The 25,068-nt window shown below is 53.8% G+C and overlaps 1 protein-coding gene across 6 annotated transcripts in view; it reads right to left on the reverse strand.

Moving 5' to 3' along the window:
- Window positions 1–2,390: 2,390 nt before the first annotated feature.
- Window positions 2,391–25,068, reverse strand: part of GDAP1L1 (ganglioside induced differentiation associated protein 1 like 1) — a 48,764-nt gene continuing 26,086 nt past the window's right edge. For 4 of the 6 annotated variants that reach the window (XM_045833486.1, XM_045833484.1, XM_045833487.1 and 1 more), the window contains 5 exons: window positions 17,770–17,962; window positions 16,844–17,017; window positions 12,183–12,280; window positions 11,264–11,378; window positions 2,391–4,094 (listed from right to left, as the gene is read on the reverse strand). In XM_045833486.1, coding sequence (XP_045689442.1) covers window positions 3,751–4,094; window positions 11,264–11,378; window positions 12,183–12,280; window positions 16,844–17,017; window positions 17,770–17,875 — 837 coding nt within the window. In that variant the 5' untranslated portion in view covers window positions 17,876–17,962 and the 3' untranslated portion in view covers window positions 2,391–3,750. Of the gene's footprint in view, window positions 4,095–11,263; window positions 11,379–12,182; window positions 12,281–16,843; window positions 17,018–17,769; window positions 18,015–25,068 lie in introns of all 6 variants that reach the window. The other 2 variants (XR_006785043.1, XM_045833485.1) reach the window with 2 other exon arrangements.

The raw sequence follows: 25,068 nt of genomic DNA on the forward strand, positions 1-25,068 counted from the left end.
GAAGAGCAAGAAATTGAAAACTTATTTGAAAAAATAATGAAAAAAACCTTCCCTAAACTGGTGAAGAAAATAGACATTCAAGTCCAGGAAGCACAATGTTCCAAGCAAGATGGACCCAAAGAGGGCCACACCAAGACATATCATAACTAACATGCCAAAGGTTAAAGACAAAGAGAGAATCTTAAAAGAAGCAAGAGAAAAGCAGATAGTAACTATAAAGGAGTTCCCATAGGACTGTCCCGATTTCTCACAAGACACTCTGCAGGCTGAAAGGAACTGGCAAGAAGTATTCAAACTGATGAAAAACAAGGACCTACAACCTAGATTACTCTATCCACCAAAGCAATCATTTAGAATGGAAGGGCAGATAAAGTGCTTCCCAGACAAGGTAAAGCTAAAGGAGTTCATCATCACTAAGCCATTATTACATGAAATGTTAAAGGGACTTATTTAAGAAAAAGAAGATCAAAAATATGAACATTAAAATGGCAACAAATTCACAACTATCAACAACTGAATCTAAAAACAACAAATTAAGTAAACAAGCAGAACAGGAACAGAATCATAGATATGGAGATCATTTGGAGGATTATCAGCTGGGAGGGGAAAGGAGGAGTATAGGGGAAAAGGTGCAGGGATTAAGAAGCATAATAGGTAGGCACAAAATAGACAGGGAGGTTAAGAATGGTATAGGGAATGGAGAAGCCAAAGAACTTATATGCATGGCCCATGGACATGAACTAAGGGGGAATGCTGGAGGGAATGGGGGTACCAGGCAGAAGGGGGCAAAGGGGGAAGATTAGGACAACTGTAGTAGCATAATCAATAAAATATATTTTAAAAAATAAATAAACATAAAGAAGACTGATTTAGCTAAAACCATCCCGCTGAGGGCCCAGCTTGCACCATTCCCCATAGGAACCAGCCACCTCGTGGTAGGTCTATTCCATTGACCTCCCCCATCATGGAGGGAGCAGCAGTTGGTATATTCTGCATATGGATTTGTCTTCTTTGACGACCACTACGTCCATGGACACCTTGGTTCCAGTCTTGGTACTCCAATTCAACATGGTTTCTGACCAAAGAGTTGATATCACAGCAAAAGAAATGAGGCAGTGGGATCCTACCTATGGAATTTTCTGGTCATATCACATATTCTAGTATCTAGAAGCAGCTGGATTTATAGAACATCGAAGTGGCCCACTGAAGACTTGCCTCCTGAGGGGCCCAGCTGGGAGACACTGCAGCGTTTGAGTGCTGTCTGCAGGATGCGGGACGTACTCTAGACCGGTCACAGTGCTGTTTCTCCACACGCAGAAAATACGGATCCAGCCATGCCCAGGTGGAAATGGGAGGGACTACTTTCACTATTGCACAAAATAACCCATTCACAAAAAGGTTGCTTTCCATCCCTGGAACTTTGGACTTTGAATGACTAGTGATTACAGTTCTCAAGGAAGGAATGTGAGGGAATACATGGATTGACTTAGGAGCTGAGACTGCCACGTGGCCATTCTGAGCTCCTCATACCATTGCAACTACGGGCAAAGCAGGTTCCTCTGCTGGCTGGCGCCGTGGGCCTGATCGCCGGGGGTGGGTGGGGTGGCTGCTGCAGTGGTGGCATGGAAGCCTGTGCATGAGAACTAGAGGAGTCTCTGGGTGCCCTGTTGTACGCCACGTCCGATGGTAAAAGATTAATGGAAGACTACAGCAGCCCGAGTTTGAGTCACTTCATCAGGAAAATACCCCAGCCATGAGGTTCTGGCTGAGGTAAAAAAAAAAAAACCCACAGAATAGCTAGTAGAAAAAGAGATATTACAAATATCATCCATGGCCTTTTGATTGGTCACAGAAATGAGGGCTGTAGCAGCTATGAGTAGTTCCTGCTTGTCACATACGTGTATATACCGTATACGGGAATGCTGGTGATGGTTAAATTGACATTTTTTAATCTATCAATCTATGTATCTATCTTACAGTGTATTGAGGCATGGTCTGTAGTCAGAGGTGGAAGGAGAAGAGAATCCAGCATCATCCAGAGTGATGTCACCGACCGATGGGGATCTATGGGTCTCATTTTCGGAGAGAAGGTATATCGTCATTTCAGGAGAGCTGTTGGCCCTGTTAGGATGAAGGGTGCTATTGTTCTTGAGTGGAGTTTAATTATGAGTGGGAAGGGTCTGTGTCGATGTTTGAGTAGCAAAAGGGGTGGACAGTCTCTAAGTACTCGCCCTGTCTTGGCCCTGACTATTTTTTCTTTTCATCTTGATGAAAAATTCTTATGCATTTTTATAAAATAAAAGTATGCCTTGTGTTACACAAATTTTACTTTTTTGGTTTAATGTTCTTGGGCATTTTAATACATTTTTCCCTCTGGGAAATTTGGGGGGCAGGCCCCTGGATGCCCCCTGAAGGTCCGTTTACAGGTTAACATGAGGAAATGGCCTTGAACAGAGTCATAAACTGTGAAGCACTGTGTCCAGCTGAGACTGAGGTGGGTTTACGCCAACGGCAGAACTTGGCAGTCTATCCAGAAACCATCCCCACGCTGAGCAACTTGAGGCCTGAACTCAGCCCTTGCCAGCTCCTGTGGGGCACTGAGTCTGAACCTCACGTCTCTACCGCTCTGATCCCAGCCTCTGGAAATGAGAGCTAGTGGGACAACACGGGTTTACAAATGAAAAGCAAATGCTTCTCCTGGATGCTTTATTGGGGGCTTTCAGTGGTTTCTAAGCATGAGCGGCAGTGACATCCAGACCCTCTCCCAACATGCAAAAGGCACAGGAAAGTGAGACAAGACCAGGGCAGGCAGCGTAGACACAGAGACCCCCCTGCAGGGCAAGGCGGGGCACAGGAGGTGCCCCACGAGGGGTGGGAGAGGAGGGCATTCGAGGAGATGGTGCTGGCAGAGGCAAGGAGAGGGGCTTGAGGGCTCGTCCACCTCCAGACCCACCCCTGCACTCCGGCCGGGACTGACCTTCTGAGATGGCGAACATGGCTTTTGCTGAAAGCCCACCTCACACGGGGGGAAATCAACTCCGTGGGAAGAGGATGACGGACGCTGCCTTCAGGGATTACTGGTAAGGTGCCACATGGAGCTCACTGACCACATCAGGAGGGGAAGGAGAGTGTGCTTGTGGCGTCGGTCCCAGTCACGGCCTGGCGGCTGGGTGCCACTGCCTCGGCCCGAGCCAGTGCCGTCTCAGTCCACGTCCAGGAGAAGAATGAAGTCCCTTCCAATCTTCAGGGGCCTCCCAGGGGGTCTCCGGGTCTCTAGCCCCACCCCTAGGTACCACTGAGAAGAGTTGAGTCTTGATGTTGGCTTTGTCCTGTGGAAGAGTTCCCTGGGCAAGAGGGAAGGGGAGGCGAGGGGTCAGGCCCCCTGAGCCCCCAGCACCTCCCAGAACCTGGGCCCTGGTGGGTGAAATGGCCTGGGACTCACCTCAAATCCTAACCAGTGCCCACAGTGCCATCTCGAGGCCTTGAGTCAAAAGAAAAGGCATTCATGTTTTGTTTCTGTTCTCTCTCTCTCTCTCTCCTTTAGTAGAGCCGTGGCTTCACCTCACGGCATTGGCAATGTCTACTTCTAAACTATGGAATGTTTTCACACTGACAATAGAGTTACTCCAAACAAGGGGTGGGGAGGGGCTGTCTGAGTGTTCATGACACAGTGCGTTACTGAGAGCTCGTTGGGGTCACACAGCACAGAGACACCGACAGTCAGACGCCAAGCCCGGGCCCGGCTTGGCTCTAGATGTATTTTTTCTTGAGGTACCAGTAGGCAAAGTAGCCCATCCCACCCAGGGAGCCCATGAGGAAGGAGGCCCCGAAGAAAGATGGCGGTTTCCGCTTGACCAGCCGGAACGCGTTGGGGATGACGGCTGACAGCAGCGTGGTGTGAATGTCGCCGAGGACCTTCCGGAAGGCGAAGCGCTTCTGGACCCTCTCGAAGAACGACTGCAGGTTGGGCCGGCTGCCATCTTCCCAGTATTTCTTGGACAGTCCCAGGAACTTGAGGCGGTGCAGGGTGGCTCCCAGGAGGACGTCGGCGAGGGTGAAGGCACAGCCGCAGAGCCACAGCTCACATTTCTGCCCTGGAGCGGGGAGAGAAGGGGTGGGGGCAGGAGGGGTCAGCTTTGCAACCCCCGAGCATGCACTCCTCTCGCACGGACTCCTCTGGGGGTCGGCTGCCTGCCGAGGTGCTTCCCCAGGGTCGCTCACTCCTGCACCGCTCCAGTGATGTTTGCTGTACCCCTGTAGTACCCATCTGTTTGTTCTTTAAATCAACCTAGTTTTTAAGCGCAAGCCCTGAGCTTTGGGGCTTCAATATTTAGATGCTGGGCAGGAGGAGGAATCAGTGAAGGGCCACAGGAGGGAGCGGCCTGGGGGGGTTGGGAGATAGCCCACGAGTGGGTGATGTCGTGAAGCCAAGATAAGATGATGTTGCGAGGAGAAGGGGGCACTCAGCTGTGTCCCAGGACTGCGGAGAGGCCAAGTACGAGGAGGCCTGAGAATGGCGGCTGCAGCTGGCAGTCGGTGACCTTGACAAGAGCAGCGGGAGTAGATGCTGACGATGAAAGCCCGGCTGGAAGGAGTTCAAGAGAGAAAGGGAGGAGAAGAACTGGAGACGGCAAGCGAAGATCACGCCTTCAAGGTGTTTTGCTGGAGTGGGAAGGATACACTAATCATCTGAGACAGGTCAAGAGTGGTTTTGTATGTTGGGAGGAAAAAACCAGCATGTGGATGGGGATGATCTGGCGGAGAAGAAGATTTCTGCTCTTTTTCATTTGATTCTACAGCAGAGAGTGGAGAGAATTAGTGATGGGGTGTCCTCAAAGGGGTTGAACGTGAATGGCATCTAGGAAACAAGGACAGGACCGGCCTTAGCTAGGGTGAGGACAGTTCATCCTCGGTAACGGGACAGAGTGCGGGACGCCATGGTTCACTGAATCTAAGTTGCCGTCAAATGTTCAGACGGCCACCCTGCAGAGAACGAGCGGTGCCAACTAAGCTACTGACGGTGAGAAACACTCCAGTTTCAGAGAAGTGACGGTGGTACGATTTAACAAGGACGCATCTCAGAACTGGTACAATAGAGTGTCTGTGTGGACACGAATGCTGCTGGGCAAGTACTTGTGGGGGTCAGAGCGGTGGACACCTCTCCCTAAAGCTTCCGCTTCCTGTGATATAGAAGGAAAGTGACCAATTGAGAGTGAGGATGTGGGCGAAGCGGTGGGAGGGCCGAGGAGAAAGGAGAAGGTATTAAGTAGCCATCTGGAGAGGGGACAGTGGGAGGGCTAGGGCAGCAAGAAGGCCACCTAAGGCCAGTGGCCGTGAAGTCAAAGCAAGCACAGCCAGCACCCCTGTGTGTTCACCCAGTCACATTTAGGCTCACGGGTGCAGGTGCTGAAGAGGCAGAGGGTGGCTGAACCAGGTTTGAGGGTTTGCAGAGTGAGTACGAGGAAACGAGACAGGTGCGGGCCGGGGAGAGCTCTTGGCCACGGTCAGGGGATTACCGCCAGGGAAGGAGGGAGGTGAGCAGGAGGGGGTGAGGGGCAGCGCGAGGGGGCAGGATCGAGGGGTGGAAGTCCCGGCACAGCCCGAGCGAGGACAGACAGGCTTGAGAACAGGACCAAGGGCAGCCCTGGGCCACGCCAAGGTCCAGACACTGTGCAGTGAGGAGAAGCCAGCACCGGCACGGGGGAAGAGTGACCTGTGAGGGGGGCGACAGATGGGAGAGTGTGGTGGTTTCCCTAGTCCTCACTACGATTTGATGACGTAGGTGCCATTGTTATCCCCATTTTACAGATGAGGAAGCAGAGGCACACAGGAAGTAAATGGGAGGGCAGAGTCTGGGCGTGAACGTGGGCTGTCTGGGTCCAGAGCCTGTGTGTGTGACCACTGCATTACATTGCTTCTTCCCACGTGCCGATGAACGTGGGCATACGCCCGCCTCTCCACGTACACCCGGGCCCCTTTTGATAGGTGCGTTCTTTACTTGGGTCTGGGTGCAGATCCGTCTATGTGTCCGTACCCTGTATGGTGTGCACGTCTGCCCAAATCCATGCCGCTGATTGTGTGTATGCGTGTGAATAGCTGCACCCATGGGTGCCCGTGTCCACGTGCTGTGAAGATCACCGTGTGTGTAAGTGCAGTGTGTGCCCGCATCCAGTGGCTATCTGCCAGCAGACAGGTGTTCACAGGCATGCGTGTGTGTGTCACTAAGAACGTCCATGCCTGTGTTTATGTTTGTAGGCAAACACTGATAACCATGAGTACGTGTGTGTGGGCACACGTGTAGCTATCTGGCACGTCGCCAGAGGGCCAACTCCTTCAGCTCCAACCCCCTGCCCCCCACCCCGCCCAGGCTGTGCAGAGTTCCCTTGGCAATCCCAGCCCCACTCGAACCCCATCGTGGGCCTCCCTCAGTCTGCCAGCCAAGTCTGCCGGAGACGCTCACGCCGACCAGTTACTCTGTCAATGATGACCGCAAAGCCCACGGGGGCACTCAGCCCTGCCCGGGGCCTGCACGAGCTCTCAAGCAGGCTCGCCCCCCATTCCCTGCAGAGAGCTGCACATCTCCCATCTCGCCTCGCACCTCTCTCCGCTCTCTCTCAGCTGACGGCGTCACCTCGCGCTTCATTCCGAAAACAGGAGCCTTCGGACGTGGAGGCCCTGACTCCCCACCACGAAGCCCGCACACCCAGGCACCTGCATGTGCCTGCTGCCACCTCCCGACACAGTGGCAGGTGCAATCCACCTGCTCTCGAGGCCAGGCTCTGCACACCCGTCTGACGCTGCCCGTCTCCCCTCTGCCCTTCCAGATCCACTCCCCTCTCTTGTCTGCCCTGCCCTGCGCCCGGGAGGACGACTCTGACTCCCGGGGGCTCAGGCAATGGGGAGCAGCGGAAGGAGACAGGAGGGCAGTGAGAGTGAGGTCCTGCATCCTTCAGGCTCCTCTCTGCGGGTCGCCATGCCCTGGCTGTGTCCCCAGAGTGACAGTCACAGCTGCTGCCAGGTGGCCCTCCCCACACAGTTTGTCTGTCCACTGTCAGAACCCGCTCCCACCCCTCACGACCTCAGGCCCGGGGTGCCACACTTTCCCCTGTGGTTTGTTTCCCTGAAGCCTGCCCACGTTTGTGGACAGTCCCCGTGACAAGCCCTCTCTCTTCAGCCATCCAAGGTGAGGTCACCCTGTTTCCTATGGGGACCTGCCTGGACCACACCCCTCCCGGCCTTACCCGGGCTTCGCATCGCCGGCCCTGCATCATCATTCCTTTCTCCTGTCCACTGGGCTGTTTCCACCAGCCTGAAACACACCCCTGTGCCTGCCACTTAAAAAATAACCCTCCCTGCACCCCGCAGCCTTCTTCAGCCCCCACCCATCTCTCTACTCCCTTCTACAGATCAACTTCTCAAAAGAGTTGTCTCCACCCGTCGTCTACACTTCCCCTGTTCACTCTTCAGCCCTTTGCCCCCACATCCCAGTGAAACTGCTCTCGGCAGGGTCACCACCAACAGCCAGGGGACAACACCCACGGGCGCTTTCCTGTCCGTGTTAACTCAGCCTCCCGGCCCCGTCTGGGCGCCTGGGTCACAGGGTCCTCCTACCTCACTGGCCACTCCAATTTGGTCGACTTCGCCTGCCTCTCTGCCTCTACCCCTCTCTCAATGTGGGGGAACCTCGGGGCAGGTGTGGGGCTTTAAAATGTGCCCACAGGTTGGTACCCCTCCCTTTGGTGAGGCCCACTTCTCCTCCCCTTAGCCACGGGCTGTGTTTCATGCCTTGCTTCTAAGGAATACAATGTGGCACAAGTGACAGTGACTTCCGTAAGTCATGAAAGGCACCGTGGCTTCTGCTGCCTCCCCCTCTTTCCTGGATCACTTGTTCAGGGGAGAGCCAGCTGCTCTGTTGCAAAGGAACGCGAGCAGCCCTGCTGAGATGCCCACGTGGTGAGGAGCCGCGGTCTTCTGCCAACAGCCGGTGGGGAACTGAGCCGTCCAGTTCAGAGCCCTGAGGGCGAGCCACCGTGGAAGCCAGCCCTCCAGCTCAGAGGACCGACCGCAGCCCCCGCCAACAGCCGGGCTGCAGCCGCCGGCATCACACACCCCTCGTCGGAACCACCCAGCCGGGCTGCTCCGGAGCTCCTGATGCACAGAAGACGTGAGACCCCAGAAACGCTGTGTGTCTGAGTTGCTAGGTGCGGGAGCAATCTGTTACACAGCAGCGGGTGACGAACGCCGCACATCTTGATCCCTCTTCTCGTCTCGACTCTCTCCTGGATGAAACCATCCAGTTCTGTGTCTTTAACCACCACAGAGATGCTGAAGACTTGTCAGTCTCTCTCTCTAAATTCCCACCTCTCCTTTGAAAGCGACACCAGAATATCCAATGGCTTATGCGAGAGCCCCTCTTGGGTGTCTCGAAGGCACCTCACACCTACTGTGTCTCAAAGTGAACGCTTGGTCCTCCTTGGCTGTAGCAGGAAGTGGTAGCACTCAGGAGCTGGCTCCACCTAGGGGTCTGAACTAGGATGTTATCACACCTCCCAACCCTGGCCTCTGCCCCACAAGGAGAGAAGTGGGCACATCCCCCTCAGGCAGGTTTGAGGGCCCGCCCCCTGAGCACCCTGAGGGTGCATGAGCAGGAGAGGCTGTGTGGGCCCAGCCAGTCCGACCTTCAAATCCCATAGCCACCCCCTGGGCCTCTGCTGCATCCCTCAGCCCCAAGGGGCGCCAGGGCTGTCCACGCCTCTCCATCCTGAACAACCCCGGCCACCTGGCCGTCAGGCAGTGCAATGCTGCCTCCTCTCGGAAGGCCTCGGAACCCAAACAGGGAGTGCGGACAGGAGGTCCTCGGGCTAGGATCCTCTGAGGAATGTGCGTCCATGGCTGCTCTCCAGGGCCGGCCACCCTGGCCTCCGTCCAGGTCAGACCCTGTGTCCCCCTTGATCACACAGCAGCTGGTGTTTGCCGGCACTTCCAACAGCAACACGCCAGGCAGTGAGCGCGCTGAGCCCCTGACACGCATTTTCTCACTGACCCTCGCGACAGCCCTGAGAGGGAGGTGCTCACTTCCCTTTTGCAGGATAGAAGAGGCACCGGGGCTGGTGTTTAAGAATGGCTGCAGGAGCCAGTGTGTGAATCCAGGCTCCGCCTCTTCCATCTGTGTGGCTTTGGGAAGGTTACTGAGCCTCTCCGTGCCTTCATTTTTTTTCATCTGTTAAATGGAGTTACTCATATGACCTACCTCCTAGAGTTACCATGGGATTAAATGAGTTGAAATACATGAAGCAGTAAAAACGGTGCCTGGCACACAGTAAGTGTTGTTAAACACACAAATCGTGATGGGCCATGCTGGGTCCCTCCAAAATTCCTATGTGGAAGTCCTAGCCCCAGTGTCTCAGACAGCAACTGTGTTTGGAGAACGAGCGTTTAAAGAAGTAAGTTAAAACAAGGCCCTCAGGGTGGGGGCTGACCCAGCCTGGCTGGCGTCCTCATCAGGGGCGGATTTCTGCTGCGGCCCCAGGGCCACGCCCACAGAGGACAGACCGGGCGAAGGCACAGCAAGCGCGCGGCCAGCTGTCCGCTCGAGGGAGAGGCCTCGAAGGAGAAAACTGAAAAACAAAACCCACCAAACCTCAGCAGGAACCAACACCTTGGTCTCGGACTTCTGGCCTCCAGAACTGTGGGAAAAGAAGTCTCTCGTGTCCAAGTCAGCCAGTGTGTGGTACTTTGTTATGGCCGCCCTGACGGATCGATAGGTAAATATATAAAGTGCACTCGAGAAGTAAGGTCCCCCAGCCAGAGAACGGCGGCGCTGGGGCTCTGTCTGACCCCAGGGGCCGTTCGGCCCCTCGCCACTCTCCCCAGTGGTGCCCCTCAGCACCTCTCTGACGCAGGTGAAAATGCTTCTCCTTGAGGTACGTGTGATTCTTCCTCTCTTAGCCACACCATCTTTTTTTTTTCTCAGAGAGTATTTAAGGTCGCTGGCTTTGGTGCACACGAGACAGGGCCCCTGTTGCGGACTGTGGGTACCTGAGCGTGCCTTGTGCTCGGGGCCTCAGTGGTGAGACGCTGCAAGAGCGCTGGGCCCATCGGGAGGGAACTGCTCTTGCCCTGACTACGCTAGTTACAGGCAGTGTGACCTTGAGCGAGTCACCTGATCTCTCTGAGCCTCAGTTTTCTCATCTGGAGAAGGTACATGTCTTCAGCTCTCATGTTTTATTAAACTAGTATGTTCCAGGCACTGTACTGGGTGCTTTTAATTTTCACAAGAGTGCAGCACCGGGGCTAAGGTTTTAAGTTGCATTCACCCCATGTCACAGGTGAGGAGACTGAGGCTCCATTAGGGAAAGTGACTTGTCCAAGCCACACAGCACAGGCAGCAAAGCTGGAACTCTAACTCAGATCTGCCTGACTGGAAACTCATCTTTTAGAACATGGTGCTCCATGACTCATCAATATACACAGTCGTGTGTGTGTGTGTGTGTGTGTGTGTGTGTGTGTGTATGGCTCAGTGTAGCGGGCTCGTTACAATGGCACGTTACGTAGGCTCCATAAGTCGTGTAGCTGAACAGATGGAAGACAGAGCCTAAGACAGAGCAACGGGAAGGTCTAGAATGAAATTTGAAAAAGAGCTGTTGCAAAGAGTTTTGTAAAAGGAAGAAGGAGCTGGGCAGTGTGGAGAGAGTGCTCCGGGCTGGACAAACTGCAGGGGCAAAGATGCAGAGGTGGGAATGACGCTGGACTGCCCGGGGTCCAGAGAAGAGAGCCTCTTGAGAACAGAGTCAAGGTCGGAGCGTCTGGGTGAGCCCAGACGTCTGGCTGCAGCACGAAGAAGCCATAACACGTCCTCGACCAGGGGAAAGGTTACCATCACCACCACCGCCTCATCATCTTCACCAGCCTTTACTAAATGCCTACTGTGCGCCAGCTGCTGATCTAAGCACTCTACATGTATTATTTCATGCAATTTCTCAACATCTCTCTGAGGAAGGTCTTACTATTACTCCATTTTGTAGCTGGAACCTAAGATCCAGGGAAGTTGAGTATGTGACCCATTGTCACTCAACCAGCAAGTGGACAAGCTAGGACTTAAACCTAGGTCTGCCTGACTCCATGGCCCATGATCCTAACCACCTGGGAGGGGCCCTCTGAGATCTTTGGGGGGATAAAAGAGGTTGCAGCTGGTCAGGGTCAGGGTCAGGGTGGGGAGGGGTGGACGGCACCAGCACCTACCGACCCCAGGCTTGGTACCCACCCTCATTCTCGAGCTTCCTCTTCTCCAGCTCAGCCTCAATCTGGTCCAACACCATGGCCAGCTCCCCGAGGATCTTCTTCAGGTAGCTCACATCGTCATGCTCCAGGATCTTGGCCTGAGGGCAGCACAGGCAGAGGCCAGAGGGGCTGAGTTGGCCTCCATGGAGCTGGGGTGACCAGAGCTTGGCCCAACACCCTTCTGCAAGCCCAGTCTCCAAACATCCTCTCAAGAGTATAGGACGCCCCACTGTGACAAAGGACCCTCAGCCAGTGCTCACGGCATTCCGTGAGCTTGGCTGTCCTGCCCAGATCCCTTTCACGGGGCTGGACCCTCACCCTCCAGCTGCTGGGAGGGCTGGTTGATAGTGGCTCAGAGCTGCCCCTTCTCCAGAGAATTGCTCTTGGCTAATGAGGACTTGCTCAGAAATACTTGGGAGGTTGCCCACACCCTTCAACCCTTCAACCTCCCGCCAGAATCTGTAGCCAATGGTTGGTTGATGTGAGGATATCAAAGGCTGACCCCTGGCCTCAAGGTGGATTGACTTTGTGCTCCCTGTCGGATCAGGTGAATTTGGTCCTTTCTTCTTTTCTATACCACACACCCCCACCCCCGCACCCCATTCTTACTGGGCTGTCCTCAGAACACTCCCTCAATACCCAAGAACCTCTGTTCAATACACACTCTGCTTTTAGGGACACAACCCCAGACATGAGGAAACTGAGGCTCCAAGGGGACAGTGGCTTGCCCAAGGTCCAACAGCCAGTAAGTGACAGGGGACACAGGACTGGAAAAGCAAGCCAGAGGATTTCCCATTTCACGTCATCAGCTGATTCTCTACCTAGAACTAGCTGCTCCCAGTCGTCCTCTTCCATGGGAAAGACAATGGGAAAGAACAATGCGCAGGCCTGGGGGCACTCACCATGAGTTTCTTCTGCTTAGAAAGGTAGGGCTCAGAGAGCTGGGGCTCCTCTTCGTGGTCCAGTTTCATGAGGTCCGTGGTGGCACTGGCTAAATGTCCTGGGGGGAGAAGAGGAAAGGTCCCGTCCTTCTGATACCCAGTGTCACCCCACCCTTTCCCTCCCAAACTTGGAGTAGGTCCCACACAATAACAAGGACCAACACTTGTGCAGCCAACACTTGAGAGCACAACAGGCTACAACACAGGGACGGCTGAGACGCCATCCTGACGTGGACTTGGGATGATCGGAGGGGTGGACACCTAAGAGACCACTAGTGACTCGGGACGGTCCATCTGGGATGAATAGTGGACAGCACGCTGTGGGACCCAGGGAGCCATCAAGACACCTCTCCGAGGGAGCCATCTTCTCTTGGGGATGAGTAGGAGTTCGTCAGAAATGAATGAAATGCTAAACATGGAAAACTCATGCTTCAGGGCGTGCCTCCCCCAAACCCTCTGTGTGTTGAGGAAGCAGGCTCAGGGGGCTAAACAGGGGTCCACACTAGGGAGAGACAAGCCGGTTCTGAAGCGGGGTCTGCCCGATTCCTGGTCTAGTGCTCGCTCATTGTGCCCACGAGGAAAAACTCGTTTATGGCAAGAAAAACTGTAAGAGACATTTGGCGCCTTGAAACTTCTACTTTTGGTGAGGCAACTTCCCTAGAGATTTAGGGACTTGATGACCTATCTTTTCTTTTTCTTTCTGGAAACCTGGCCTTGCTGACAAAAAGGTGAGAGGGACAGAAAGTGGGTCGACGATGGGAATTCGAGCCAGCACCTTACGAGTTATCCTTAGTGGGAGGGAGGACGCGCCCTGTAATCTAACCTCAAAAGTCTTTGACTTCGAAAGTCTAACGGTGAACTATGGGTTTTACAAGAGGAGGTGGGGATATGAAGTGGGAGAAAATCTTGGGTTCTGTTCCCTCACTGGGGCAGGACTACCTGGAGTTCTTGGCAAGTCGGGGACAGGGAAGGTCAAGTGCGTGGGGGCCCCAATCCTGCTCTGCCCCCTCCCCCAGACCCAGCTCCATTTGGACATCCTTAGGCTTCTGGAAAACATCCTGGCCCAGTCAGCCCCATCATCTTTCCTGCTCCTTCCCTGCACTCTCCTTGAACTGCAGCAGCCCCCCAACCCGCCCCGGCCCCTAAGCCTAGCCAGATGCCTCAGGGTTGTCCTCAACCCCTCCTTGTCCGTCCTCCCCACACCTAGTCGGTCCCAGGTCCTGTTGTTCTTCCTCCTTAGTATTTTTCATATTTACCTTCTCCCTCTCAACCCTCTCACTATCCCTGTTCATCTTTTGCTTGCAGGACTTTGACTCACCCCTGTCTGTGTTTTCTCCATCCCAGGCCTTCCCCCACTTCTGCCCAAGAGACCTTCCTCAAAACACACTTGACCTTGACACTTCCCACTTAAACCCACCCCAGGCTCCTCTCTGCCCTCAGATAACGTCCGAGCTCCTTAACCGGCCTTGAAAGACCCAGCAGGACCCATCTCCTCCGCCTTCACTGACTCCACCTTTCACCAAGTTCCCCCAACTGTCCCCGTGTCCAGATGATAGCATTTTAGCCACTCCAAATGCTTAACATTCCCGGAACGTGCCCGGCCATTCCGAACCTCCGGGCCTTTGCTCACATCCTTCTCTCTCCCCGAACAGGATTCCTCCATCTTCCTGAAAATCCCCTTCCAGATCCAGCTCAAGACCACCTCCTCCACAAAGTCCTTCCTGATCTTCTTGGGGATGACAGCTCAGTGACTTAGCCCCCCGGTGCACACTGCACAGGTTTCTGCCAGAGAATACATGCACGCCAGGCAGAGCTGCCACTGCACAAAGCCATTCACGTGGTAGTCTATGTGAGAGGTGCCCCCTGGACGGTGCAGTGCGCCACCTGTATTGCTGTACGTGGAGATTTTGATGCTGATGTCCTTATCTCTGGGGGTATAGGTCTCCCACCAGGAGCTGAGCTTCTGGAGAGCAGTGGCTATGTCAAGTTTATCTCTATTCTCTTAAAACCCAGTAGAAGCCTGGCCCAGAAAAAGAACTCTGTGAGTGTTAGATGAATGAACGGAATGGCTGAGTAAATAAGTAACCAAAGTCGTTCAGTTTCTGCCTTCTGAGACTTCACCATTTACCACCCTGCCTCCTGGCCTGATAAAAACCCAGTAGACACATTCTCAGATCTTTCAGCTTTGAGGCTATATTAAGCCTCATTGATGTTTTATGAATATGAAGGTCAAGTACGGCATCTTCTCTCTTGCCAGTCACAGGAGCTGCCTATATGCCTCTCAGTAGACTCTGGGGCGGGGGGGTGGGGGGGGGGGCAGACCAGGCCAAGGGAAGACCTTGGACTTCTGTATCCCGTAGGGTCTCTGCACCCCTCTCCAGCGGGGCTGGAGCCCTGGGATCCTTTGAGCTTCTTCAAAGGAGGAAGCAGGCTGGGCCTGCTCTGGGACCCCTGTTGCTTCCCAGGTACCTCCAAATGGCTCAGGGTAGAAAGGTGCAACACCTCCAGCCTCCAGAAACACTTAGGGACTGCCTCCTCCTCGTCCAGGCCACCGTCACTGCTCACCTGGATGACAGTCAGGACCTCCCGACTCCTCTGCCCATCCTTAGCTGGGTGATCTTTGTGAAATGCAGACCTGATCATGTCACTTCCCATCACTCTTTCGCCACTGCTCTCTGGATAAAATTCTAATTCTGCCAGACCTATCCCCAGACTCACACTGGCCCACTTGCACCCCCCCCCCCGCCCCGCCCCGCCTTGGGCTACACTTCAGCCACACTGAACTTCCTTTGGTCCCCAGAACACACCATGCCTCTCGCTCTTGAATCTAAAGGGGTTCGGCCTCCCCTCCCCCTTCTGACCCATCCCTGGGTGGTGGCCACCCTCAGACACTGCTGCATTTCCGAACCCTTCCACCACCCCAGAGGTTGGGACGGGCGTGTTCTGTGGTCCCACGGCCTCCTTATCATAACACTGATTGACACTGTGTTACATTATTTTTAACAGTTTGGTTTTGAACAGATTATACATGCATACTTGTTGAAAATTCCAAACACTAAATCGTGCACAGGAAAGACCGAATCTCTCTCCTCTCAGCCTGTAGTCCCTAATTTCCGCTCCCCCGAATCAAGCGCTGTTGGCAGCTTCTCGTGCCTCCTTCCCAAACGCTCCTTGCTTTGGAAACCCTTGTGTATCCACTTAACCTCCTGTTAAATATATTAATGACAGCACACTGATGCATTTTGCCTTCGCTTTTTTCTACTCACTAATATATCTTACAGAACATTCCATGCGCCTATTATTTTTTTAACAGCTGCACGGCATTCTACGGTATGAGAGGGCTTGAATTGATCCGCCCGGTTCCCAACTCAAGGACAGCTGGGTTATTTCCAGCCTCTTGCTAGTACCACTTGTCATACGATGAGTATCCTCGTACACACTTCTTGGTGCTCACACCCAAGTGTACCTGCAGGATAACCTCCATGGCCTGGTCCTTTCCATGTTTGATATAAAGAGCCAGATCGCCCTCGACAGTTTGTTCAAATTTACCTAGCCCTGCACTGTAGTTACCTGGTTACTTGTCTTTCTGCTTCCATGGAACCGTGACCCTAGGATCACAGAAACTGTGTCTCCTCTGATCAGTCTCCAGCCCCCTGCCCAGGGCCTGGGCCATAAGAAACCCCATAAATATTGTTGCCTGAATGGGATGGGATTGAGTCTCACAACCCGTCCCCTCCCCACCTTCAGAATGAGCATCAGCCTTTTTCCTTTGAGAGGGGCTAAGTAACCACCTACTGGGCACCTGTCATCTGCTTAGAATCATCAGACTGAGTCTGTCTGTAGGGCCCTGCGGGGTTTGCACAGAGCCTGGACAAAATCTGTAAACACTGGTTGATGGATACCCTGATTTAATCCAGCCTCCATGCACTGGATGCTGGTAACAAAAGGATGGCCTAGGCCGTGGGCACATCCAGGCTAACAACACATGGGTGGTGCTTGAATCATAAATCAGAGACCACCTCCGCCAGGGGCCTCACCATATCTGTGCAGCCTTCTCTGGTGACACCAGCTTGATGTCACTCAGTGTCCTGGGCCACCAACCACAGTCCTGACCTCCCTGGGCCTTGACCCAGGAGTCTGGGACTGGGGTCCCTGTGGGGAAGTGCCCTAGCTCCCTGTGAACACGACAAGCCTCCAGAGAGACAGGTAGCCTTATAGGCTCTGTACGGGATGGTGGGACAAAAGTAGGGGGCAGGAGAGGGGACCGGGAGTCAGAGAGGGAAACACATATTCAGTGTGAAACAGGGTGAATAAGATGGAAAATCAGAGAGAGGGGAAGAAAGAAAGCAAGCAAGAAGGAGGGAGAGAGGGAGGAACAGAGGGAGGGAAAGAGAGAGAAAAAGAGAGAGAGAAGCACCCAGAGTGAGAGCCACAGAGATTCACAGAAACAGAAAGGGATGGAGAGGGAGGCAGAGATGGGAAGGAGGAGAGAAGGCGGGAGAATAGGAAGAAGGAAAGTAAGAGACGTGCCAGCTAGAGAGCAAGAGGAGGAAGGGGGAGGACTCCCATTCAGAGGGAGCAGGGGCACAGAACAGGGTCAGGGAGGGGCCCCGGGCACTCACTGCGGATCTCGGCCGTGGCATACTTGGGGATCATGGAGTCGGTCGTGAGCTCAGGGTGCAGGATGCAGCCGTGCGTGTAGGCGTCCATGGGCAGGGCGTCCAGCAGCTCTCGGTACTGCAGCACCCGTGCGTGCTGTGGGCTGCCAGCCTCGGGCATCAGGGCCACCACGTTCTCTGCAAGGCACAGCCAGCAGCTGGACCAGGGGCGTGGGCCCTGACTCGGCTGTCCATGCCCTGATTCTAAGAAGCCAACCCCTGGCACCCCAACTTCCCTGACTGGGAATCAAACTGGCGACCTTTCACTTTGTGAACGACGCCCAGCCAACTGAGCCACACCTGTCAGGGCTCTCCTTGATTTTTAAATGTTGGCAATTAATTCACATTCATTTTAAACAGTGCGTGCATGGGCTGTGATCCCCTCTTGGCTGTGTTTTCAGGCTCTGCCGTGAGCTGTGAGCTCCTGAACTAGAGCAAGGCCAGAGGGAGGATGGAAGGAGGGGATGTGGAGATCCACAGGGCTCTGGGTGTCGGCCCTGTTCTGACCCGCAAGGCTCTAGGATACCTGGGCCCCTGCCTGTGGGCTTCCCGGCAATTTGTGGCCCTGACTATGCTTGCGGGATGTCAGGGGGCTAGGCTGCTGGTGCCCTGGCATCTTGGGAAATCTCTACCTTACCTGTGGGGGCTTAGAGAGTGGTTTAGGTGCTGCTCATGCCCGAGGGGCTCCCAAGGCTTGTGGCCATGCCTGCGACCCTAGACTTCTTGGGGAAGGAGGCCATAGCCCCGGAGCTTCAAGGTGGGGGTACAGGGGTTCTGGACCATGTCCTTTCCCTGGGGATCTGTGCTATGTAGCCCCGTGGTTCATCTTGGGGGAGACTGGGCCTTCCCATCTGAGCCTGTAGGGCCCCTGGTGGGTTCAGCAGCCATACCTCCTGTGAAGGTGCGTTCCACATAGTCGATGATCTGGTCGTAGTCGCTGATGATGTTGTCACGATGGATGATAACGGGCACCTCCTCGCCCAGGTTGAGCCGCATGAACCAGGGCTCCTTGTGCTCACTCTGTGGCAGGCTCACATCCCGCTCCTCACATGCCAGGCCCTTCTCTGCGATCACCAGCCGCACCTGCAGGCGCCAGGGTCAGAGCGGGGAAGGCGGGTGGACACACGGGGACACACTGCCCAGGTGGGATGAGGCATGTGGGGAGGGAGGTCACAGGTCACACACAGGAGGGGACACTGTTTCTTCCAGTCCATTCTTGGGCCCCTAGATGGGAGGGAGTCCTATCTCTCAGGGGCCTAGGGCCAGGTGGTTACAGGGCTGTTTCATACCTGGACATACCTGGGACAGAATTCCTGGTTTTGTGGTGTGAGTTTGGCCAGATTCCTTAAACTTTCTAAGTTTGTTTCCTTATTTGCACAATGGAAGTATTAGTAGTACCCATCTAGTGTCTGGTATGTAGATGGCACTCAATCACGATTATCATTATCAGAATTGGACTCTCAGCCTGGCCTGCAGGGGTGGAGTGAGCCAGGAAATTTGCAGAAATTCTTACTATGATCAGCTAAAGTTTTCAAATTATTTGAGAAACAAAATGAGGTGCAAAATAATTTGCCAACACCAGTCGAGCCCTTTACTGTCCCCAAATGCCTTCCCGCCTGGTTACTGGATGCTCACAGTAGCCTCCCAGAAGAGGGCAGAGCAGGAACTACCTCCTTATTTTTCTTGGTGAGAAAACTAAGCCCAGAGAGGGTAAGTAACTTACCCAAAGTCACAGAGCAATTTAGCAGCAGACCTAAACCTACAAGCAACGGTTTCTGACTCCCAGACCAGTGCTCTCTGCCCTGGGGGGCTCCTTCCAAGGGAGTCCTGGGTCTTCCCCCCACTCTTACTATTTCCCTATGGCTCTAGGGGGTCCCGGACAAACATTCGAGCTGGTAGAAGCTAACGGAGAACCTTGTGGCAGGGGTATGTCCTGACCCAGCCCAAAATTTCTGAGTTGGAAAACAGCGATCGCATAGTCCAACTGTCTCCCTCCTGGGGACTGAGACTCAGAAAGAAGGCTGAACTTATCTGAGGTCCCCCAACAAAAAGGTGGTGAGTGACTCCACCCCTTCCTAAGCATCAGTGTCCTTCCACACCCAAATGGAGGTTCTGGGGACAGGGCATCGCCCACTTCCCTCCCAGATACTAGGAGTTAAAAACCCAAGACAGGCAGCGTGGGGTCATGTTCAGCATGTTGGACTGGGTGCCAGACTGTGTCAGTTCAAATCCCACCCCTGGCCCTTACTGGTCGGATAACTTGGCTTTACAGATAGCTTTACACCTGTGTGCCTCAGTTTCTTCACCTGCACAATGGGAGTCCCACTAGCATTTCCCTCAGAGGCCTGTTGTGAGAATCAGTTCCTGTGGGACAGTGCCTGGCATACCACAGAGGTAATGTGTCTTAGCTACTTGCATTGGAATAGGTTTTGGAGGCAGACAGACATGGAGTGAAAGCCTGGTTCTGCGGTTTATTTGCTGTGTGGCCTTGGGCAAGTCACTTGACCTCTCTGATCCCCAGTTTCTGTGAAATGAGGAATGTAATCTACTTCTTCAAGGCTAGCTCAAGGTTGAGATGGGGTGACGTGGGTGAAGTCCCAGCACAGGAGGTGAATACACAGTGTCTAGCCCATTAGCATGCACATTCTCTGCACAGGCTCCTGGTGACGTCCTAGAGCGCTTCACGCCCCACGCTCTCAGTTGACCCGGCTTCTGTTTAGTGAACTGTGGACAGGGTGAGGTACTTGGCGTCTGAACTCCCAACACTCATTCATTTGCTCCTTTAGCCAGAAGCAGGTCCTGCCAATGGCACTGGGAGGCAGGCACTCAGTCCACACCCTGGCTCTGCCACAGCAGTGCTGTGTGACCTTAGAGCTCTCACGGTCCCTTCCTGAGCCTCCTCGTTCTCATTAGTAAAACGAGGAGCGGCAGCCCTGCAGGGAGCTGACACTACATTCAGACCACGCAGGAGACGGCCGTGGGAGGGAACGGCTGGGTCTGTCTGAGAGAGGGAGGAACTGTGGCAGAGAGTGAGCACCCAGGGGGTGGTATCTGTTGAGTCTGGGTGTGTGAGTGTGCGAATGTGTGTGCCTGAGTGTGAGTGACAACTGTGTGAATGAGCAAATGTGTGTGCATGTCTGTGTGTGCCCATGTGTGCATGAGTGGGTATATATGGATGAGTGTGCCAGTCAGTGTGAATCTTCAAGTACTGTGTGAGCGCGTGTGCATTAGTGTGGATATGAGTGAGTATGCATGAGCGAGAGCACGTGTGTCTGTGTACATCTGAGCTCACGGGGAGTGACTGTGCCTTGGAGAAGCCCCAGAGCCGCTGAGGCTGAAGTTCGGCTGGAGCCGAACCGCCCGGTTCCCTTCCTGCCTCTCCTGGCGTCCTCCTGCTGGGGAGACCAGGCTCCGCCCAGTCATCCAGCCTCTGGGCCAAGCGGGGCCTCTGAATGGGGGAAAGAGAAACCAAACCGAGCCTTTGCCCTTGGCAATGGCAGACGTTTGGCCTCTGTCCTGGCAGGGCATCTGCCCTGCCCTGACACACCAGAGAGGGTGCCAGGTGGGGTGGCTGCCCGGGGAGGGCACTATCTTTAGAGGCACAGAGTCCTCTTGGAGCTGCCTTGGGTCACGCTGGCAAGCAGCCAAGGAGACTATCTCCTTTGCTGAGCTGAAGGCCAGAGCCATGCGCCATCCTGCGGGGAGGGGGGTGCAAGAGGAAGCCAGGCCCAGGGGAAGGGCACACAGTCACCAAGGCCATCTGCCATCTCTGCCTCCTGGGGGCTGGACCGCACTTAGGTGGTGACCACTTAGTGGGACCCGACATCAACCATCTCTGGGCAAACTGTCTTCCCTGTGGGTGCCCGAAATTCACCCACTGGTGCTTCATTGTCACGGTCAGGCACTGTCCCTCCTCGCCCAAGCCCTTGTTTCCGATGCAACTGGGATGGGTTGGGTTGGTGTCTCTTACTAGATACTTCGTTGCTGTGTGACTTCTCAAAAGACGCTTAGAATCTCTGAGCCTTGGTTTATTTATCTCAAATACCTTAGTTTTTAAATTAATAAACTTCATATTTTAGAGCAGAATCAAATACCTTTTTTTAATGTAACATATATGGCTTACAAATTCGTCCATTTCCACCACCTAATTTATCAAGTGCCTCCTCTGTATAACCAGGTCCTGTTCTAAGTGTGGGGGACCCCGCAGGACCCCTGCCCTGAGGAAGCTGGCATTCTAGAGGGGCCACACAGAGGATGAGCAGTTACTACGACAGAACACGTGTCAGAAGATGGTGAGTGCAACACAAAGAAAGAAAAAAACACATCAGGGTACAACTGGGGATGCCAAGGTATCAGGGAGGCAGGCGACAGTTTGAAGTAGGGTGATCCACCGGGGCTGGCCTCTCTGAGAAGGTGACCTTGCAGCGAAGGTTTGAATGAAGTGAGGGAGTGGCCCGCACAGGGGAAGGCTGCGGGCAGGGGACAGCCAGTGAAGAGGACATGTGTGGGGAGGCCAGGGTGGCTGGAGCAGGGCGGGTGGGCTGGGGAAGAGGTCAGACAGGATTGTGCACCAGGATTTATGATTGAGACACCCAGACCCAGGGGTCCATGAGTAAATTCAGAAAGTCCTTGAACTAGGATGGGGAAATTACATGTCTATTTTCAGCAATCTCAAACTGATGTTTACCTTCTTCTTTAATTATGGGTGTAGGCGACAAAGCATGGTAGTGTTAGCAGTGCCTGGAATATTGTCACCACTAGGAATCAGATATTTCCACCACTTCACAGCTGTGGCAGTTACACTCATCACGACTTCAGCATCACAGTAGTTATCAGTCCTGCCACTAGACTGTGTTATATAATGGGTTAATATAGAAGCATGTCATTATATAACAAACTTGTTTCAAAAATATGTCAATAGCTACTCTTCAGTATGATTGGTTTCCCTTGTAATCTAATAATCCTAAGCATTTTATTCAATTAAAAGCATTATTCTGAGGAATGTCCAGAGGCTTCCCCGGGCTGATGAGGGGTCCATGACCCAAGCAAGGTTAGGGTCCCGCAGGAGGGCCTGAGGCCATTGTGCGGACTCTGGCTTTTTCCCAGAGGGACCCGGGGAGCCACCGCAGGCTTCTGAGCAAAGTGGTAGGATCACAGTTTTTACCTGTGGGCCTCCTGGGGGCCAGGGAAATAAATGGTCAAGTGCGGCAGCGTGGAAAGTGCTGGGGGCCAGTGCCCAAGAGCTTGAAAGGCAAGGCTTGGCTGAGAGGTGGAGGTCATTTAATGCCCTCCTGCCATGTCTGCCAGACAGCTTCTGGGAGACCTGCTCTGTCTTGAGTGTCAGGATTGGCCTACGGTAGGACCCAGACCTGGGCCTTTCACTCCTGGGGGCTGAAGGCTAGGCCAGGGGCTCCTCCCAGGTACACCCAAGGCAAAGGCAGACCCTGAGAGGCTGGGGACACCCTTGAACCAGGCTTGCCGCCGGGAGCCAGGAATGGCGCCCAGAAACCCACCCCAGTGGATATGACAACAGTAATAATAGCTAACTCTTACACAGCACTGTACTGAGGCCTTTACATGCATTAACTCATTTAATCCTTGCAAAAATCTGATGGGGTAGGTACCAGTATTATGCTCATTTTACGAAACAGAAAACAGGCGCAGAGACAGTAAATAACTTGCCCAAAGTCACACCGCTAGTAAGTAGCAATCTTTTTTTAAAAAAGTACTGGCTTGTGTTAGGACAGAAGGATTCTCAGAGCAGGGGCAGGGTGGGGGGCACACAGAAGTAAAGCAGTTCTCCCGCCCAGGGATGGGGGGAGGCCGGGTACACCAATCATCTAGTCCATCTCCCTGTTGTGGAAACTGAGAACCAGGGAGGGCCAGGACTTACTGGAGCTCACACAGCCAGTGAGTATGAGTGTGAGCACTAGGATCCTGGTGTCTTGACTCCCTGCACGCCTTGCCCTTCTGAACCTCACCTTCCAGAGGAGAAGGGGCTAGGAGCAGAAACAGCCTCAGAAGCACCCTAACATCGATGCCATGCAATTGGAGCCCCCTCTGAATCCTGTGGCCCCAAATGGCCACCTATGGTGGCGCCTAAAAGTTCACTGTTAGAGAGCGGATTTTAAAGGCACTGAGCTAAATGTGTGGCCATGCATATCACCTGATCTTCACAGCCCTGGTCATAACCCTCTGCATACTCCTAAGCATATGAAGAAGCTGAGACTTAAGACAGGTGAAGCCCTGGCCAGGTGGCTCAGGTGGTTGGAGCATCATCTTGTACACGAAAAGGTTGTGGGTTCGATTCCTGGTCAGGGCACATACCTAGGTTGCAAGTTCAATTCTCGCTTGGGGTATACACAGGAGGCTACCAGTCGATGTTTCTCTCTCACATTGGTGTCTCTCTCTCTCTCCCTGCCCCCTTCCTCTCTAAAATCAATACAAGCATGTCTTCAGGTGAGGATTAAAAAAGAAGAAGAAAGGTAAAGACACTTGCGCAAAGTCACAGAGCTAGGAAGCGGCAGAGTTGTAAGTGCTGTAAGTGCAGGTGCAGTTACTGAGCACTTGCCGTGTGCCAGGTGCTGTGCTGGGTGAGTTACATGGACACATTTGCCGACTCCTCCCAGTGACTCTAACAGGGAGGTTCTAGTAATATTCTCAGTGGACAGATGTGATAACGGAGGTACAGGGGTTAAGCAATCTGCCCAGGATTGCCCAGTTGGTCAGTGGTGGAGCTGAGACGGAAGCCTGGGCAGTCTGGTCGCAGGGTCTGGGCTCTGGACTCCGCACTGCCCTGCTGCCCTCTGGCTCTGGAATAGTCTCTAGGCGCATCATGGGGGCCCCCACCACCACTCCCGGGGGTGGGCTGTTTCTGCTATTAGTAGCTCATGTGCCATTAGGGACAGGCTTCCCCTGCTGCACATGGAGACCTGCCCCCTGTGTGCAGGCGAGGCCCTTTGGGACTGAAGGGGTGAGAGGAATCTCACCTGCTAAGCTCCTACTACATGCCAGACACTTAACACATGTCCATGTCCTCTCAGTCCCCCAGGAATTCTGCTGGGTAGGATGCAAAATTCCCCTTTTACTGATAAGAATATTGAGGCACAGAGAGGTGAAGTGGTTTATCCAAGGTCGCACAGCCAGTAGCACTCAGGATAAGACTGGAACCCAGGACTGACTGCAGAGCCCATGCCCTTTCTGCCAGGCTAATGCTGTCTCTAGTACCCACCACGGGCCCCTGGGCAGAAGGGAGGCCCTGGCAGAAGGGGCTGGGTCAGAGGTGTGGTCACAAATGGGGTTGCAGTGGGCGGTTCCAGACCTGACTAGGGGGCCACTTGAGCCCTGAGCTCAGGCTGAACAGAAAATATCCCATGTGGAGAAGAGGAGGTGGCTCCCCCAGGCGATGGTAATGAGGATTGTCATCCCTCTGCCTCCTATCCAGTCCCCACCACCAGGGCCTGGCTCCTGAGGTTCTGGGTGGGCGGAGATTCTAACATCTGGAGGTCAGGCTGGTTCATCTCCAAACCCCCAACCCCCAACGACTTGCATAGAGCCTGGCGCACAGTAGGTGTTCAGTACACATGAGCACAATTCATGGGCAAACCCCAGGGAGATCTTGGTTAAACCGACCTCTCTGCTGCCTAGCACTTGGATGACACCACAACACCCGTTATTCACAGAGACTTGAGTCCATGCCAGGCACTGCCATCAGCACTTTTGGGGCATCATCTCATTTCACCATTTCACCTTCAGCCCTCTGAGGAAGGTGCTGCCATTAGCTCCATTTTACAGGTTGTAAAACTGAGGCTTTGGAGAGACAAAGTGACCTGTCCAAATCCCCATAGTAAGTTATTGGGGAATATGGCAATCCCACTGGGGATTGTCTGGCCTCAGAGTCTATACCCTAAAGTGGAATTACTCAAAGGGAGACCGCTGGACCAGCTTCATCAGCATCACGTGGTAGCGTGTTAGAAATGCAGCACCTTGGGCCCCAGGCCAGAATACTGAGTCAGAATCTCTGGGGTGGGACCCAGCAGTCTGTGCTTTAGCCAGGATCATGCAGCGATTCCAATGCACGATCAAGTTTGAGTAGTGCCGGTCTAGCACAGTAAGTTATGCCGCCTCTTCAACAACCCTCGCAGCAACCCTCAGAGGGGCTGGAATTAGAAGCAGCTATTATTATTATT

Source organism: Phyllostomus hastatus, unplaced genomic scaffold, assembly GCF_019186645.2.
Source record: "Phyllostomus hastatus isolate PE091 unplaced genomic scaffold, TTU_PhHast_1.1 phas_contig_17, whole genome shotgun sequence".
Lineage (NCBI taxonomy): Eukaryota > Metazoa > Chordata > Mammalia > Chiroptera > Phyllostomidae > Phyllostomus > Phyllostomus hastatus.